The 18,786-nt window shown below is 52.7% G+C and overlaps 1 protein-coding gene across 5 annotated transcripts in view; it reads left to right on the forward strand.

Moving 5' to 3' along the window:
- Window positions 1-18,786, forward strand: part of KIF26B (kinesin family member 26B) — a 469,574-nt gene that overhangs the window by 364,419 nt on the left and 86,369 nt on the right. For all 5 annotated transcript variants that reach the window (XM_053209472.1, XM_053209473.1, XM_053209474.1 and 2 more), the window contains 2 exons: window positions 13,074-13,280; window positions 18,398-18,491. In XM_053209472.1, coding sequence (XP_053065447.1) covers window positions 13,074-13,280; window positions 18,398-18,491 — 301 coding nt within the window. The remainder of the gene's footprint in view (window positions 1-13,073; window positions 13,281-18,397; window positions 18,492-18,786) is intronic.

Here is an 18,786-nt window from a genome sequence, read left to right on the forward strand (position 1 = left end):
GATGCTCAGCCGACTAAGCCGCCCAGGCGCCCCAGTACAGAGCTCTTTTGTACCCCTCCTGTTACCATAAACCCCTCGAAGACACAACTGGTTTTTAAGCTCTTTGTACCTGCAGAGCCCTGGATGCTCTGCAGAGCCCTGGATGCCTGGCCCAGGTTAAGAAGTCTTACTCAGCCGAATGCTGAAGGAATGAAGGAATGAATTGATGGACGTACTGCTTCCCGAGTTGGGTGTTTATACACCAGACCGGTTTGGGGGTGGCCGGGAGTCTGGGGGAGCGACCGGCCTTATTCTGATCGGTCTGTGTCTCTTGGGCAAGCTTCTGAGATTCTAAGTCCACCCTGATCTGACTAGGGGACAGCGGCTCAGGCTCGCCCTAAATACGAAGAGGGCAGGTGTAGGTCCCCCAGAAGGCAGGATGAAACAGCCCTCTGCAAGCCGGGTTCCAGGAGCAGAGCTCCATGATGAGGACACCGCCATGCAATACAGCCGGTGGCAGCGTCCCTTCTATGGAGCCACGATGGAGCCTCCCTCTGCATCCTGGTCTTGGAGGAAAGCAGGTTCCGTACGATACAAAAGGCCCTGGGGAGCGTCTCCGTGGGACCAACGCAAAGTTAGCGTTTACAGCTCGGCAAGCTGAGGCTGCAGACCACCCATCGCAGCGCAGGCGAAATGCTTCTGGCGTTTCCTTCAGATTCGACGTACCCGGAGGGCTTTTAAATGCTCCAGTGAGGGAGTGCCTCTTCCCGATCAGGTGCCTCTGGTTTAAGGTTGCCAAAGCCCCCTTGCCCTGCAGGGAACGCACGCTGCCCTCCCAGGCCTCCTCCACACCCCGGCTTTCTAGTCACTTGCTGGAATACGGGGACCTGCTTTAATTTGTTGGGTTGTTCTTTTCCCACCCTACCCTATGCACCCTGGAGGAGAATGTGGTTAGGTGAAGACCGGACTTGCACACGTTCGTCCTTGACCTCCATCTCATTCTCTACACTCGCATTCTATTTTTTTAATGTTTGTTTATTTTTGGGAGAGAGTCGGGGAGGGGCAGAGAGAGAGGGAGACACAGAATCCGAAGCAGGCTCCAGGCTCTGAGCCGTCAGCCCAGAGCCTGACGCGGGGCTCGAACTCACGGACCGTGAGATCATGACCTGAGCTCAACCGACTGAGCCCCCCAGGCGCCCCTGTACACCCACATTTTAAAAAGAAAATAAAGAGGGGCGCCTGGGGGGCTCAGTCGGTTTAGCGGCCGACTTCGGCTCAGGTCATGATCTCGCAGTCCGGTCCTCGAGTTCGAGCCCCACGTTGGGCTCTGTGCCTGTTTCAGATTCTGTGTCTCCCTCTCTCTGACTCTCCCCCATTAATGCTCTGTCTCTCTCTGTCTCAAAAATAAATAAACGTTAAAAAAAATTAAAAAAAAAAAAGAGAAAACATGTCCTCCGCATAATCCTCGCTATTAGAATTCCCCGTTCTGCTTTGAACATGGGTCCTGCCGCCAGCGAGGGCTTCTCTGCCAAGCAGAGGGGCAGGGAGGGGGACTCCAAAGGGCCAGCGGCTCACCCCTGGCCAGAGGGGGCAGGAGTTTCTCTTTCACACTTACCCCCAGCTGGCCTTCACCCCCTCCTCTCTCCAGCGCATCACCTACCTCCCCCGCGGGCTGTCCAGGTCTGTCCCATGCCATCGTCCTCAGCAAGCCTGGGGCTCACTGGAGCCGAACTGGGTGACAGTTGCTTCCGTTCCAAGCCTACGACTTGAAAATAAAGTAATCCAAAACGGAATCCCTTTTACATCATGAGACCGGGCTGCCCCCGTGGCCCCCCAGTGGGAACAGTGTGTGTTTCACGCGTGTGTAGTTCAACAGCACAGGTACACTTCTAAGGAGAGAAATGGACAGACAAGGAATCGGGGGTGACTGTGGCTAATGCCGGGGTTAGTGCACTCTCGTACTCTTTCTTATTGAGGATGAAAATCTAAGACTTACCGAGGGCCTGGGACTTGGGACTGGCTTGGCGTCTTTCTGCTCCTCTAGCCCCTTCTCCCCTTCTTCAGCGTACGGGGGTCGTGAGGATGTAGGGCTCAGTGCGGCAGTCCAGTGAGTGCCTTCGATGCAGGTTAATTTACCCAACTTCCTAACTTTCAGCTAAGCCTGTTCCAGATTTCAGCCCCTTGACCCCAAAGTTCCCCAGATGCCTGTTCTCACTAGGACACGTACCTGATTCTCCTCTTGCCTGAGACTGAGGCTACAGGGTTCCACACTGGACAAGAGCCCAGGCTTGGGGGTCGCGTATCACGGCTCTTTAAGGAAAGGATTCCCCACTTGCTCCGAACCCACCTTCCTGGTGGGCCCCAAGGATGCCTGTGCTCCCACCGCCAGGCAAGCAGCCTAGAGGCCGGCAAAGTCTTCATGCTGAACGGACAGTTCTGAACGGACAGTGCTCCTAAGTGATCGTTTCCTATCGAAAACGGGCGTCAGAGATGAATACCAGAAAGGTACATACCTTGGGGCGCCTGGGTGGCTTGGTCGGTTGAGCGTCCGACTTCGGCTCAGGTCATGATCTCACGGTCCGTGAGTTCGAGGCCCGCGTCGGGCTCTGTGCTGACAGCTCATGTGTCAGAATTCTGTGTCTCCCTCTCTCTCTGCCCCTCCCCTGTTCATGCTCTGTCTCTCTCTGTCTCAAAATAAATAAACGTTAAAAAAAAAAATTAAAAAAAAGGTACATACCTAATTATTACATGGTAAGAATGGCTTTTTGTTTTAGACAACAGGTGGTTTATTACGGTGTTTCCCCGGATTCCGTGCGGTATCTGGCAGCTGGTATTTCTAGGTGGTCCCGAGACTGGGTCACTCGACTTATTCTCAGAGTTCTGGGTGTCACTTCCCTAGACCGGAAGCCATGGGATAGTAAAAAGTCCCAGGCCCAGGAGACCGCAGCAGTGAGGTCCAGACACAGCGTCAAGTGTCAGCTTAGCAAGCTGCAGTTTTCATATTTATAATAAAACGGGCTGCAGAAAAAGAAAAGTAACTTTCCCTTTTGTCCTGGTGTTTCCAAAGGCAGACAGCACCTCTCTGGCGACAGACGGGGTCTGCGCCGGCAGATGTGACATTTCCTGAGCGTCCGCTATTTAATGACAGATCTACTATTTAGCTGTGCAGTCGTCACACATGAGTGAGCTTTAGCGGTAAATGGGCCCTTATTAACAATAAGTGCCAATGCCAAGCTGTGTGCGCCTGAAAGAACTCTGATGCAAAGGGTGCCCACTGCTCCTCTCTCAGAAGGTCCTTCTGTGCCGTTTTATCTCTGGAATGGGGTATTTCAAAAGATAAAATATAGTAACCACAAACTAGCCACAGTACTTTTCCTTCCCAGCATTCGGAAAAATCTGCAGTTGCCCCTTCCCCAGGATTCACCAAAATTCAGGCAGAAGAAAGAGAGGCTGGGAATTGGAAGTCCTGAGCTTAACCTTGGATCTGTAAACATTGGTGGGCCCGGGGCGAGGTGGCCTCGGCAATGTCCTGCAGCAGTGGGGTGACACTTTGTGTCTCCAGGCCTCTTGGGTGGCATAAACCAGTAAGGTTCACGGTCTCCTGAACCCCTGGGTCAGAGGTGGTTGAAGGCATTGCTGGGAGAGGGGTGACCTTGTGTTAGGTTCCTGACGGCGTATGCTCTCACAGGGCTGCCCCGTGTGTGGGTTCAACGTGACCGTGATCGTTATGGAGACCTGCTTTGTGCCAAGGGCTTGGCACGACTCTTTGCCTAAGAATCACGTAAATCCTTCCACGTAGGGATTATTATCCCCATTTTACTGATGAGAAAGCTACGTTAGAATGATATGTTTAGGGGCGCCTGGGTGGCTCAGTCGGTTAAGCAACTGATTTGTGATCTCGACTTAGGTCATGATCTCACAGTTTGTGAGTTCAAGCCCTGCATCAGGCTCTGTGCTATCAGTGAAGAGCCTGCTTGGGATTCTCTCTCTCCCTCTCTTTCTGCCCCTCTCCCGCGCATGTGCACACATGCTCACTCTCGCCACATGAACTTTAAAAATAAAATAAAATAAAATAAAATAAAATAAAATAAAATAAAATGTGCACGGTCACACAGCTGGTAAGAGCTGGCATCTGACTTTAAAGTGTATGATCTTTCCAGTAGACTCATACCCTCAACAATAGTAATTTGTACATGTATATTATAAATTTTTAAAATACTAAAATTTCAGGGGCGCCTGGGTGGCTCAGTCAGTTAAATGTCCGACTGTTGATTTCAGCTCAGGTCATGATCTCACGCTTCATGAGTTTGAACCCTGTTTCGGGTTCTGCGCGGACAGTGAGGAGCCCCCTTGGGATTCTGTCTCCCTCTCTCTCTGCCCCTCCCCTGCTCGTGCTCTGTCTCTCTCTCAAATATAAATAAATAAACATTGAAAACAAATTGAAAAAAAAAGAATAGCTGGCATGTATTAAACACTCATGTAGCAGCACAGTCATAAGCGGCTCTTTTCATGATCACCGTAACCCCGCTAGGAAGGTACTGTCGTCAGGACGAGCTTCTAGATAGGCCTGCGGGAGGTTAAATCACTCGTGCAGATACACCGCGGTAAACGGTGCAGCCAGAGCTCAAACCCAGGCAGCCTGTGGGCAGAGCGTGTGCCCCAGCCTCCAGGCTACCCTCCACATGGTCCTAGGGAGGCCAGGCAGACAGCAAGTGCCCTTAGCCTTGGAGCTGCTCGTCCAGGGACGCCTGAGAACCCCATGTCCCACTTCGCTTTGGACCCAAGAAGGACTGTGTCTTAGGATGCGTTCTGAAACCCGCTCATCCATTCGAAATGAGTTCCCTAACACGATGAGCTAAGAGATGGGGCCTCTTGTATGTAGGCCGCTGTCACAATTCCAGTCCTTGCTGCCAGACCAGCCCCTGAAACGTGCCTGCCTCCACCCTCCCAGCCCGGCCAGCTTTTCCCCGGCCTGCTAATTGGAGCGAGGGACCTCGCTCCCAGAGGCTGCCTGGCCCCCAGCAGCCCTTCCCTGGCTGCAGACCCCCCTCCGGGCCATGCTTCCTCCCTGCTGGGCTTGCGGGCTGAGGCTGACACATGCACCAGACAGGAGCTTGGGGGAACTTCCCCCCCCCTCCGCCCCCACTCCCCAAAGCACTTCCTTAGCGAGCACATCTCATTACTGGGCTCCATTTTCTGGTCCTGCACATGCTCCCCTCACGCTTAGCTTTCTGGTGCTACCACCTGTCACCTTTCCCGGCGTGGCTTTTAATAATGTAAATCTCCCCTCTCTGATGGCATCACCGCTCATCATGTGCCGTCTGGCGCCACATGAGCTCACCCGCTGGCACCCCTGAGAAGCCAGCCACCCAGCGCAGAGACAGTACCCTGTCTTTAAGGGGGTTCGGCTCTGGCCCAGCCCCCAATGAACAGGTTCAGGCTCTGCTGGCTTTGGTGGAAGGGACAAGCCTCTTCTCTGGCTCCATCTGACCCAGGACGCTCACTGCAGGGCGAGTGGGTCAGGGGCCCCTGCCCTTTCACCTTCGCCAGCGGGCAACTGGCTTTGGGCAAGTCACTTAAGTACCCACTGCCCTTAAAGTAAGGATGATGGTGATAATGGCCATGTTAACGTTTCCCTAATAAAGCTGTTGTGGGGAATCAAATGGAAATAAGGATGAGAAGGTCCCCTGTAAATATAAAATTTGGGGTGCCTGAGTGGCTCAGTCGGTTAAGCATCTGACTCTTGGTTTCAGCTCAGGTCATGATCTCATGGTTTGTGGGTTCAAGCCCCACGTCATGTTCTGTGCTGTATGGAGCCTGCTTGGGATTCTCTCTCTCCCGCTCTCTCTGCCCCTTGCCCACTCATGTTTTCTCTCTCTCTCTCTCTCTTTCTCTCTCTCTCTCAAAATAAATTTTATTAAAAACTTTTACTGGGTGGCTCAGTTGGTTGAGTGTCAGGCTTCAGCTCAGATCATGAGCTTGTGGTTCATGAGTTCGAGCCCCGCATCGGGCTCTGTGCTGACAGCTCGGAGCCTGGAGCCTGCTTCGGATGCTGTGTCTCCCTCTCGGTCTGCCCTACCCCCACTTGTGCTCTGTCTCTCAAAAATGAATAAACATTACAAAAAATTTTTTAATAAAATTTGTAAAGAAGTTATGGCCATGGTACAGATGGCTGGTGATGAGTCAGTGATGAAGTCACTGATTTTATCAACACAGAGTAGATGCTCCCCCAGATAGGCCAGGGGAGCTCTCAGCCTCATGGCATCTGCCCTCTTAGCCCCCAGACTCAGCACCGGATCCTGTTCCCCTGGACCTTTTCTGGGGGAATGGCCGCATGAACATTGACTGGGTCAGTAGGATTACTATTGTAGTTTGGTGCCAAGAAACTCTGTCTGATTTAGTTTGATTCTGCAAGTAACTGAGCTGTGATGCATGGATCTGTATAATTCTGTAAAGATAACTATGTTTGGATGGAACACAACTCTCAGATATGTTTAAAGGCTCCCTCTGTTAACTTAGGGAGCATGGCCCTCTCGTCCACCCATCCCTCCCAGCATCAGGGTTATTCGAGACTTCCAACAGCTCGTCTGTCAGGTCAAGCAGGCACATTAGGTAAATCGAATGGGAAAGGAAAGTCATGTATGTGGGGGTCGGTGTGTCGGTGATGGGTTAGCACTAGAATCTTAGGTTATAAAGTGGAGAGTGTCCTTTACATAACAGCTGGAAAATTACACCTTTAATCCCCTTTGGAAACTTTTACAGTAGATTTGTCAGAATGTCCTATGCACGGAAGGATGTGGAGGGTTGCTGAATTTCGTGGTAGGTCAGAAAAGTAAGAGTGCTGAGAATACATACTGGGGGCACACTGTTTACAGCTCCTGTCCTCTGATCATCTCTCTTAATGTCTGGAGAATCTTCTGGAAGGGACTAATGAGCCATAAGCAGACAACATGAGCGTATCCAGAACATCTGATCAAGACAGGAAAGAAAGGAATGAAATAAGGGAAACACCACATCCAGATTTTAGAGGTTCAGATCAAATTCAACAGGGAGCGTGTACCTTTGCAAAAGATAGAAGCAGACCACGTAGTCTTTAATTTAATTTGTTGGGGGGGAGGGAGGAAAGTCATTTGATCCCATCGCTCCTGTCACTATGTATGGACAGGCTCATTCAAGAATCTTTTGCTTTAAGTTTTAAAATTAAGGCTGGTAGGGGCACCTGGGTGTCACAGTCATTTAAGCGTCTGACTCTCGAACTCTGCTCGGGTCATGATCTTGCAGTTCGTGAGTTTGAGCCCCGCATCAGGCTCTGTGCTGATGGCGTGGAACCTGCTTGGGATTCTCTCTCCCCCCCCGCCCTCTCTCTCTCTAAATAAATAAATAAACTTAAAAAAATAAAATAAAAATTAAGGCTGCTAGAAAGGCTTCTGATGTCATTCACCTGGTATAGAAAAGTCTATTTTACACTAGTTGATTTGAGGAATATGCCTTCTTCTTTCCTTCCTTTTTTCTTTTTTCCTTTCTTCTTTCTTCCTTCCTTCTTTCTTTTTTCTTTCTTCCTTTCTTCTTTCTTGAATAATGTTTTATATGTGTGTACTGCTTTATATTCTGCCTTTATTTCTTTGTTGCTTCCCACCTGTCCTTCAAGACAGGGGTCGTGAGTGGTACAACAGCCCAACTTTAGGGGTATGGAAGCCAGGGTCCACACCTGAAGTCACACAGCCACTCAGTGGTGATGACATCTGGACTAGAACCCAGTCCCCTGGCTCCTAGCTCACCGTCGTGCCCATCACACCTGCAACCTGTAAGAAAGGAGATTGGCTCATCCCATGCAGGGACCCTTCTGTTATCTCTCATTTCTCCCTCAAGAGCTGAACCCCACCTGAAAATCTAGGGAAAGCAGGAAAGTCACCCTGGTGTGCAGTGAGGTCAGCACAGTGCTTCCTCCACGGACGTCCAGCCTCCACTCCCACCAGGCAGCGCTGGGGCACCGACTCTGGCTTTCTCTCTTCCGAGGCGGACAAGGTCGCCTAGAGGACAGAGTGATGGATATTTCCGTGGCTCACGTCTGTCACAAGGAACCTCAGCGTCTCCATCGCAGGCGCCAGCCTCAGCAGGAAAGACGCAGGGTCCTGGAACAGACTGGTTCTGTGGGTTGGCCGTTCTGTCTCAGCCGACGCGCCCTTCGGTTCCAGACTCTCCTCCGAACCATCTGACTTGTTCACTTTTCTCACTATTCTTGTTGGTGGATTTTGATGAACCTGTCACACTGGGCTCTGGTTTGCCTTGAACCCTTCCCAGACATGTTTTAGGAACTTAGGAATAGATCTGGGGGCACCTGGGTGGCTCAGTCGGGCTCTCTGCTGTCAACACAGAGCCTGCTTCAGATCCTCTCTCTCTCCCTCCCTCTCTCTGCTCCTTCCCCGCTCACTCTATACAAAATAATAAATAAATAAAAATTTAGGGGTGCCTGGGTGGCTCAGTTGGTTAAGCATCCAACTTCAGCTCAGGTCATGATCTCATGGTCCATGAGTTTCAAGCCCCACATCAGGCTCTGTGCTGACAGCTCAGAGCCTGGAACCTGCTTCGGATTCTGTGTCTCCCTCTCTCTCTGCCCTGCTCTGCTCACGCTCTCTCTCTCTCTCTCTCTCTCTCTCTCTCTCAAAAATAAACATTGAAATTTTTTTTTTAATTAAAAAAACAAAGAACAGATCTGGAAGGCTCAAAGATAACTCTAATACTCTGCGATCAGGACAAAAATGATGCCCAAATGGCATTTCTTGTGAGGTTGATCTGACTTCACCTTGATTCATTTCTACTGACCTGATTCTTAAAAAGTTGTGGACTGGAGGGCACCTGGGTGGCTCAGTCGGTTAAGCGTCTGACTCTTAATTTTGGCTCAGGTCATGATCTCACGGTTCGTGGGATTGAGCCCCACGTCTGGCTCTGTACTGATGGCACAGGGCCTGCTTGCGATTTTCTCTCTCTCTCTCTCTCTCAAAAAGAAATAAACTTTTTTAAAGAGTGTGGGCTTGGACATCAACGTAAGGAGATTCAAAATATAAAAGTGTAAAAAGACGTGCAAGGTGTCAGCACTTAATTGACTCTGAAGCCTCTAGCCTTGTAGGGGAAACGACGTATCCTTGGTGACACAGGTGCACTGAGCATTTCCTGTGGCCGCGACATGGTCCAGGGGCCAGTCACTGTCTCCTGCGTGTCTGTTGAGGGCCTTCATTGTGGGGCCCCACAAAGGACTGTAAACAAAGCTGGCGCATGAGAACGGTGACGGGTGGTCTCTCCCCACCCCCACCAACCTCACCACCATCCGTGGTCTTCTCTGTTGCTGAGTGAGCCTTCCAAAGGTCACGTTGGCCAGAACCTTCCTTAGAGTCTGATGCAAACCTCCAGCTGGGAAGCTTCTGGGTAGAGAGAGGGGCAGCGAGGAGCCCCCTGTGTCCACACCGGGTTCTCTTCTCCGTGACTAGAGATGGACACGAACTCATCTGTGCACTTGATCACGTGTGGTGGCAACAGTGAGTGCCCGCGGGGACCACCCCTCAGGAGCCCCCGTGTGGTGGCCACACCGTGATGGAGCGTCCACACTGCCCAGGAGCGAGGTTCTGCCTCTGTCGATGAGTCTCTCGCAAATCCTCCTGGAGTGTCTCGGGCCGTCCAGGGAGGGGGGCTGCCGTAGTTGATGAGCAAGACGCCCAGAGCTGCAGCCGGCCCCACCGGCCGCCGAGCCATTAGATAGATGAGGCAAAAGTGGGGTCTTGACCACTGAGGGTGGCTGTTGGTCGAGGAAATGCCAACCTCCTGTCGTTGGAATGTGTCCACTCAGACCGCGCCCTGGTTTTCTGGATCTCATTTTGCCAGTCCTGCCTTTGCGACTGAAAGCAGGGACCGTCCCCCCTGCCCTGAGAGCTGGGAGACAGCTGTGGGTGTTCACGACGGCAGGGACCCTCTCTGTGCCCCAGAGCAGCAGGAACAGGAAGGGCTGAAGCAGGTGCCCCCGGGAACCCACCAGCATCTGCAACAAAAATGAAAACTTCTGGCAAGTCCGGGGGACCGTCTTGATCACAAGTGGTATCTTCAAAGCGCTTTAATTACAGAGGATTAAGCCGAATGCCAAGTGCTGGAATGAGGGAAGAATTGGCACAAAGGAAGTCAAGCAGAAAAACCTAATTTCCTTCCTTTAAGGGGAGAAAAAAAATATCCATTTATTTAAATGAACTGCGAAGGAAAAGAATGGCATTTCCCCACCCCCACCCAGAGTTCAGTGGGTCTTGAAAGGACTGCGTGTCTCCTGGGCCAGACCAGCGGCCAGCACCGTCAGCCTGTCTGCAGAAATTGGAGGGCAGGCTCGGAACTTGATTACGATGCAGGAGCACCCCCCACCCCTGGACAAATGACTCGCTAATTCAGCCCCTTCTCTCCCACATCTCCATGCAGGCCCTTCCTGGCTTAGCTCATATTTTACATTCAGCACCTCTGGTTACCCAGAAATTGCATGTGAAATTGTGAAATCGAAAAGCAGCGGGCCATGTGACTCCATCAGTTCTGCCTGGCATTTGCATCCTCTCTGACTTGTAGCGCTCAGAGGCCGGGCGAGGGGCTTGGCTTACGGAAAGCCCGGAGGCCCCAGACACTACCAAAAGTTGCCGTCTGAATATATGCCCTCGGCACACCTGCTGTGTGACTGGGGCAGATCTACCCACACGAGCGGGGCTGAAATCAGCACGGAGACGTTCACAGTGAACGAGAGAATTCCCAGTATGGAACGTAGACCAATGTGCTGCCTGCTGTCACACACACAGTGACGGTGTTTTACTCGTAGGAGCCTGTGAGGACCAGTGCGTAATCCCTAGCGCTGTCTGCAGGGATCCCCCGTGGCATCCCGTTTGTGATTCACGGGACCCGGCGTCCGGGGCGAGAAGTTCTAAAACCTTACTGCTAACACGGTGATCAGAGAATGCTAGGATGTCACAGTTCAGAGGGAGGCGAGTATGGGGGAAGGAGGAAGAGGGAGAGAAACAGGAATCACGTACCCACCCTGCGCTGGTTACTCTGCAGGTCAATTTCTTTCATTCTTCCCATGGTCCCCTGAGAGAGGCCTCATTGTCCCTATCACACAGGTGAGAACACTGAGGCTCCAAGAGGCTGGACCACATACGGGAGGCAGTACTTGTCATGATGTAAAAAGTATGAGCTTTGGTGTCAGGACAGAGGTGGGATCAGAGCCCAGCCTTACCACGAACATTTTCAGAGATTTGGGGCAAGTTCTGGAGCACTAGTTGTCTCATCTGGACAAGGGTACCTATGCATTGGCTTGTCAGACTCAATAATGTCCTTTGGGTGACAGCACAGCCCTAGCACACAATAGACCCCCAGGAAATGGCAGGAATCGTTATATGACACCCCCCCCCCCAGCGGGAGAACCAGGATTTAAACCCCGAGAGCCTCACCCCAGCCATGGGTTCCTTCCACTGTGACACCCGGCCTCCAGATCCACCCTGAGTGCTGTTCTGAAGGGATGGGAACCAGCACCGCTGGGACACAGCCAGGGCAACTGACGAGGCCCGTGCCCTTCAACGTTGTACATTGCAGGCCAGTTCCCGTGTCTCAACAGACAGGGAGAAGATAAACAGGAGGGTGCCCTCGCTCCATTATGCACAATGAAGATTGTTCTCGGAGCATTTCTGCACGTTGGAAATCTTTTATTTAAAAATGTATAAACCCCTCTCTGCGAAACTGCCTGACTGACATTTCATCAGACCTGACAACTGATCCGATGAGGAAGGCAAGACACAGAGATGAGGTTTAAAAGAACCCTCTACAGAGCTGCGGGGTTTGCCACGTGGTATTATAAAAATCATCTGGGGGCGCCTGGGTGGCTCAGTCGGTTAGGCGTCTGACTTCAGCTCAGGTCACGATCTCACGGTCTGTGGGTTCGAGCCCCGCGTCCGGCTCTGTGCCGTGACAGCTCCGAGCCTGGAGCCTGCTTCGGATTCTGTGTCTCCTCCTCTCTCTCTCTGCCCCTCCCCCACTCACGCTCTGTCTCTCTCTATCAAAAAATGAATAAATGTTAAAAAAATGAAAAAAAAAATCATCTGTCTCTCTCTGTTACCCTGTGTATCACCAGCCTTTGTGTCTTGGGAGCCTAGCCCAGTGCTGGAATACAGCAGGTACTCACTGCCACATTTGGACTGAACTAGCAACACAGAAGCAGAGGCTGATAAGGGCGCAAACACCTTCCAGTTCCCCAAGACTTGAGCCTCCAGAGCTGTGTGTGCGGCTGCAGCTTGACTTCGGCTCACCTTAGGGCTCGGGGCGGGGGGGGCAGGCGGTTGATTTCCATGAGTGCTCCGCTAGGCCGTCGGGGTGGAGCGGGCTGGCGGTCGTGTCTGGTCCGTGGTCAATTCCTCAGGAGGCAGGTTAAAGGGACCCGCTCCCAGTTCCCACCGAGACGCGCTTTCCTTCCCTGAAATGACAACTCCTGTGCACTCGCTTAATGAGATCCCAAATAACACGTTTCGAACGAATCTTTTTTCACCATTGCTCCTTGGAACACATTTCAAATGCTGGCCATTAAAAACAGGCCATTTCACAAGCATTTAATGATGACACTAATAACTGTGGGTTTTTGTCTCCGAGAGTCCTGATGAGCGGAGGCGAGGAGTAAATTATGGAGCTAACGTTTATGTCTGTGGTTTATTGATCTGTGAGGAGTCCTCTTCCAGGGAATTATGCCAGCCCCCAAACCTCGGCCATCCAGATTGCCTGTTCGCCTGTGTGACTGGCCCACCAGCATACAGTTAATTTTCAGTTTATATTAATAAGAAGATAAAGAACACGATGTGCCGTTTCTGTAAGAAAGTAATGGACGTAGCAAAACATGCCACCTGGTAGTTACAAACAGGTCAGTTTTCCTGTTATGTCGTTATTATTTCCAGGTTATGTCGTTAACCCGTGTCATCATGAGAAGGTTCCCTGCCACGGTGGATGCTCGTGTCCCCAGAGTGCATAGAGGGTGCCCCATCATAAAGTATCCAACGACGTCACTGCACGTCATTTCCCGCCTTTGTTTCCTGCAGGTGAAAGTCATGCTTCGCATCTGTTCCACGCTGGCCCGCGACACCTCCGAATCCAGCTCATTCTTAAAGGTGGACCCGCGGAAGAAGCAGATCACCCTGTATGACCCCCTGACCTGTGGAAGTCAAAACGTCTTCCAGAAGAGAGGCAACCAAGTTCCCCCTAAGATGTTTGCCTTCGATGCCGTGTTTCCTCAAGATGCTTCTCAGGTGGGTGTGGCCCCTCCCACCGTCCCCAGCCACAGGCTCAGGCAGTGTTGATTGGTTCCAAGAAGCCTTCTCCGTCCACCAGGACCTGTGAGCTGGGAGGGTGTCTTCCAGAGTGTTCTGACGTGTCAGTTCTTCCGGCTATACAACTTTTGGAAACCCGTGGGAGCTCCGTTGAATAGTTCGGTCCCGTTGAATTATCAGTGTCAGGCCTCGGGTGGCATCATTGTGCCAGGATTTCAACACAACACATCCTTGGAGAGAAGGAGGAGGGCGGAGGAGGGCGCCAGTCCGCAGATGGCTTACAGAAGCAGGGACTGGAAGGCAGAAGCGGAAATTTTAGGAACAACAGCGTGAAGATGGTGATGCGTGGGGTCTGCTAAGAACACCACGCCTGCCTGGGCTCCTGGGTGTGTCGAGGAGCTGGGTTTGAATCAAGCAGAGTTCTAGGGCCCTATGGGGGGCAAGTCCTAGTGAGGCATTGGTGTGGCAGGCAGGGAAACTGAGGCTCACATGTAGTCCTGCGGCCTGAATCGGTGAGGTAGAGTAGAGGGGAAGGAGAGAGGCGAGGGACAGCCGTCCTATTAGTTAGCTGGTGATGCGTTACAACTCAGGGGCTTAAACCAATGAGCATTTATTATTCCTTATTAATCTCTGGTCCGGCCGAGCGTTCTTCCATTTCTAGCTTGGCGCACTTACGTGTCTATCCCATGTTTGGGGGCTGCCTGGCTTTAGGCTGGTGTAGAATCCGCATTGTTTCTCCTCAAGCAGCAGGCTCTCCGGGGCTTGCGCTCACGGCGGTGGAATGATCCAAGTACACACGCCTCCCGAGGCTAGGCTTGGCGTTGACAAGGCTTGGCTTCTGCTGCGTTCGGTTGGCTCAGATCTGAGGGGTGGGAAGAGACCCCGCCTCTTGAGTGGTGGCACTGCAAAGTCACCCTGCAAGGGGCGCGTGCACACACGCACGCACGCGCACACACACACACACACACACACAGGGAGTGTGGAGAGTTATGGCCGTTCTGCTCCGAGTATAATTTGGAGGCTCCTTGGGGGCCCAGAGTGCCAAGATTCCTGGACCGGAGCTCCTGGAGCCAATCCCAGTAAGAACAGATGTCCACTGGAAGATTCAGTCACACCATCTGGTGCAGTTCATCTGCAGTGAATCGGCACAGCTGAATCTTCCGGTAGACGCGTCACCCAGGTTACAGGTGTGCGGTGACCTGCCTCGCCTGCGTCCTGGCATCAGACGGCTGCATCTTCGGATGCGTTTCCGGCTGGCCCTTCCCAGGATTCGTACAAAACAGGGTGCTTCGGGGTGGCCAATGCCTGCAGCAGAGCCTGAGGACAAGGGTGCTCGCAGCTCCTGTTTGTTTCCAACGCTGCATCCGAGTGTAGAAGAGAGGATACTCACACGGGCCCCGGAATCATACCACAGACACACAGTGCATGTTACAGGCTCCATTCGTTAACGAGCTGGGCACATGGTTTCCCCAAAGAGTTTCACCACGAAGAGACAGAATACAAAGAAGTTCGATAGTTTCTCTGTGACTTTTGTGTGCGTGTGTGTGTGTGTGTGTGTGTGGTACCACCCAGCTCACTAATCTAAACCTGACATCGTGTCTAATAAATGGCCTGCACGTAATGTAATTAACACAGTTAAAACTTTTCTGAAGTGGTTCTCCCCAAGTTGCAGAAACTCCAAAGCAAACCCTAAATGAAGTGTGGGCTGTTAACGAGTTTTAGATTTATTCCCGAAAAGAGCCATTTTTAATTGCTCACGTTTGCTTACATTTCACACGGGGCTCCATGCAACTGTCACACTCGCTTCCGGAAGCTTCTCTTTTGTTAAATTCGCCAATAATATAATGCATTGCATTTCTCTGTTCAATTCATGGTTTTCGGGAAGTTTCATATACATTAACCCACTGGACTCTTCTCGGAGTCTGTGCTGTAAAAGAGGGAAGTTTTGCCATGTTCACATCCTGCGCAAAGAAACTGAGGCTCAAAGATGCAGCCTCTCATTCGTAGTCCCTTTCCTGAGCAGACCTCGCTTCCTGCTTTCTTCCCCGTAATCTCTCTGTCCTGCATCTCTGACCTCCCGCCATTTTATTCACTGTTTACTAGCAGCGTGTCCTTGGGCGGGTCACTGCACCTCTCTGGGCCTCAGCCTCCTCATCTGTAAGCTGAAGACAGACCCAAATCAATGTGATTCATTGAGCCGATACATACGAGATGCTCGAAATAGAGCCAGAGCGTGGCGAGTATTCAATAACTGTGAGCTATCTTTGCCTGTTGTGTCATCACTGATGACAGTCATGGTCAGCCTCAGCGCCCGAGAGGTGAGCACCCTTTGAGCCTCCAAGGCAGGAAAGCAGGAAAGTGGACGCGGTGGCTTCTGCTCTCAGGTCCTCAGTGGGCTCATGAGCTGCAGCCACCAGGGAGGTCCCAGGCGGGTATGAACTTGGCTTTCTCTCAGTCTCTCGGGACATCAGCTAAGCAATGATTGGAACAGTCCTTGCTCCTCACTGCCCTGATGGACCCTCCCTAGGACCCATGGTGGCCTTGGCAGTCATCAGCTGCCCCCTCTGGGGCAGACCTCCACTGGGTCTGGCTGTGGGAATGTGTCTTAGTCTGTTTGGGCTGCTGTAACAAAACAGCACAGACTGGCGGGCTTATAAACTACAGAAATTTCTTTCCCACAGTTTTGGAGGCTGGAAAGTCCAAGACCAAATCCTTCCCAATTCACAGCTGTCTTCCCGCTGAATGGGGTAAGGGAGCTCTCTGGGGCATCTTCCCCAAGAAGGCTGATCTCGTTCATGAGGGTTCCACCCTCATGACCTACTCACCGCCCCCCCCCCCACACACACAAAGGCTTATTTCCAAATACCATCACAGTGGATGTTAGGTTTCTTGTTTTTTAATGTTGATTCATTTATTTTGAAAGAGAGCAAGCAAAGCAGGGAGGGACAGAGATAGAGACAGAGACAGAGACCAAGAGACAATCCCAAGCAGGCTCCACACTGTCAGCGCAGAGCCTGATGCAGGGCTTGAAACCACAAACCGTGAGAACATGACCAGAGCTGAAATCAAGAGTTGGACACTTAACCGACTGAGCCCCACAGCTGCCCCTGGATGTCAGGTTTGAACATAGCAGTTTTGGGGGCACACATTCAGTCCCTCGCAGAAAGGGCGGTGGGGAGGACTCCAGCATGTGGGTAAGTGGAGGCTTCCTGCTGCCTGCGTCTGTGCTAGGGAAGGCTCCCTGCCTCTCTGGCCCCCCAGACGGAAGGCAGCAGGGGCCCCCAGGGGCCACTGTCAACCACTAACAATATGAGATGGACAGGCCATTGACCACTGGAACTGCAGGAATTCAGCAAGGGGAGCCCCGTGAGGCCACTCCCGTGTCTCCTGTGGCCACTGGCCTTTGCACAGATGATTCTGGTCCACACACAACCAGCTCTCTCCCTGCCGCCCTCGTCTGTTTGGTGGCTGGCTCCAGATGGGGCTGTGAGCCCCCTGGCTCCCCTCCTTACTTCATGTCCAAAGGAGGCAGAGTTCATGCAGCAAGAACTTCCCCCCCTCTGCAGAGGTGCCCATGGGGAGTTCCAGATTCTACTGCTCGGGGCGCCTGGGGGCTCAGTGGACTGGCCTCCAACTTTGGCTCAGGTCCTCATCTCATGGTTCGTGAGTTCAAGCCCTGGGTCGGGCTCTGTGCTGACAGCAAGGAGCCTGCTTAGAGTCTCTCTCTCAATCTTCCCTGCCCCTCCCCCGCTTGCGTGCGTGCTCTCCCACCCACCCCCCCCCCCCCGACACCTTAAATAAATAAATAAACATTAAAAAGAATATTCTACTGCCTCAGTCTCAGGGCTTCGAGCCACCCTCTCGCTGCCTAGGTCCTGGGGGTGTGACAGATCCTATGGTCCCCATGGCAGCCTTGTCCTGCCCCCCCTCCCCCTAAGTCCAGGAGGAGCCCCCGGCAGAGTTGTTGAGGCACCACCAGAGCAGACAGCGGGGCGGGGGTGGAGTATGGTTTTTCAGTTTGGGTTTGGGAGAGAAAATCGATTTCCAAGTATTCACGCCCGTTGTACTCATGCAGCCTGGAGCTGAAAACTGGATTCCCACCGGGAGGCACGCTGCCCCGCCGACCGCAGAGCCCGGGTGTTTCACGCCTCTGAGTGCATCCCTAAGTTCGGACTCTGGCAGGAAGGGGACAGCACACAGTGCACTGTTTTGTCCTCCTGGAAGCCTCAGATGCTACCCAGAGAGTTCCCAGATGTCCCAAGTCAGGCCACAAAATGTACTGAGTTCTTGTCATTTGAGGAGCGGTAGCTTATTGGGTGTTAATGGGGAAATACCGAAAGTTCTCAGAAGACTGGCCCCCTCCGAGGACTTGAGAGTCATGTGGCAGACGAGACACAGCAGGCTGAAGAGCATCCATTATAACACGCTGACAAGGGGCCTTTGACACTGTACATTGTATCTGCCCAGAGAGAAAGAAAGGGCTGGTTTTCAAGAGAAGGGGACGTGGCTCAAGAACGAGGAGGGAGGTTGGGAGAGAAAGTCGATGTAGATCACCAGGCCCCTGCTTATGTGAGAAACGCAACGTTTCCCAAGGTCATTTTCTTGAAATGGTATGTCATCTTTTTCCCACTAACAAGCTTGGTCCAATTCTATGCTGTGTGTGAGTGTGTGTGTGTGTGTGTGTGTGTGTGTGTGTGTGTGTGTGTATGAGTGAAGGAAGGATCCAGTTAGCAGAGGGCCAGTGGAAAGTCTAAATGCCTTGTCCAGCAGCCCAGAAGGGCAGATCAGGAAGGCCACGAGGTCCATGAAAACGCCGTGGGCTGTGCTCTCGTCCCAGCGTGTTGCTGCCTGGCCTGCGGAGGCGGCCGCTGGAACGGGCTGCAAGTCAGCAGAAGGGTGGTTTGCGGGCGGTGCGTGTGAGGCTCAGGCTTGCGAGAGGCAGAGGCACCGGACCGTTTCGAGCGGCCCAGGAACTCCTTTACGGCCTGACCCGTCCGTAGCGCCCCGGCCGTGGGACTGGAGCCCCGGGGCGGCAGGCTCCCCCCGCTGTTGCTCACGGTCCACTCACTGCACGTGTCCCCTCTTGTGTCCGCCAGGCCGAGGTGTGTGCTGCAACCGTGGCGGAGGTGATCCAGTCTGTGGTCAATGGGGCGGACGGCTGCGTCTTCTGCTTCGGCCACGCCAAGCTGGGTCAGTGAGAGCTGTGCTTGTCTCTGCTGTTTGTGTTCCGAATCACGCAGCCCGTGCTCCGGCGCGGGTCCCGGGGTCTGCGTCGGCAGATGGAAAGCGGTCGCCTGGACTGAAGAGTCACCAGTAACAGTTCCTGCTGCTAAAATGCAATGCCTGTCCCCAGTGGAGACCCAGTCACCTAGGAAACGGGGTGGGGTTCTTCCCACTTGGCCCAGAGAGCCAGCAGGAGGAGGGACCCGCGCGGAGCAGGGGCTCTTGGGTTCGGGGTGGTGGATGGAGCCCTCCGGGGAAAGCC

The sequence above is a fragment of the Acinonyx jubatus genome, chromosome E4, assembly GCF_027475565.1.
Source record: "Acinonyx jubatus isolate Ajub_Pintada_27869175 chromosome E4, VMU_Ajub_asm_v1.0, whole genome shotgun sequence".
NCBI classification, from domain to species: domain Eukaryota; kingdom Metazoa; phylum Chordata; class Mammalia; order Carnivora; family Felidae; genus Acinonyx; species Acinonyx jubatus.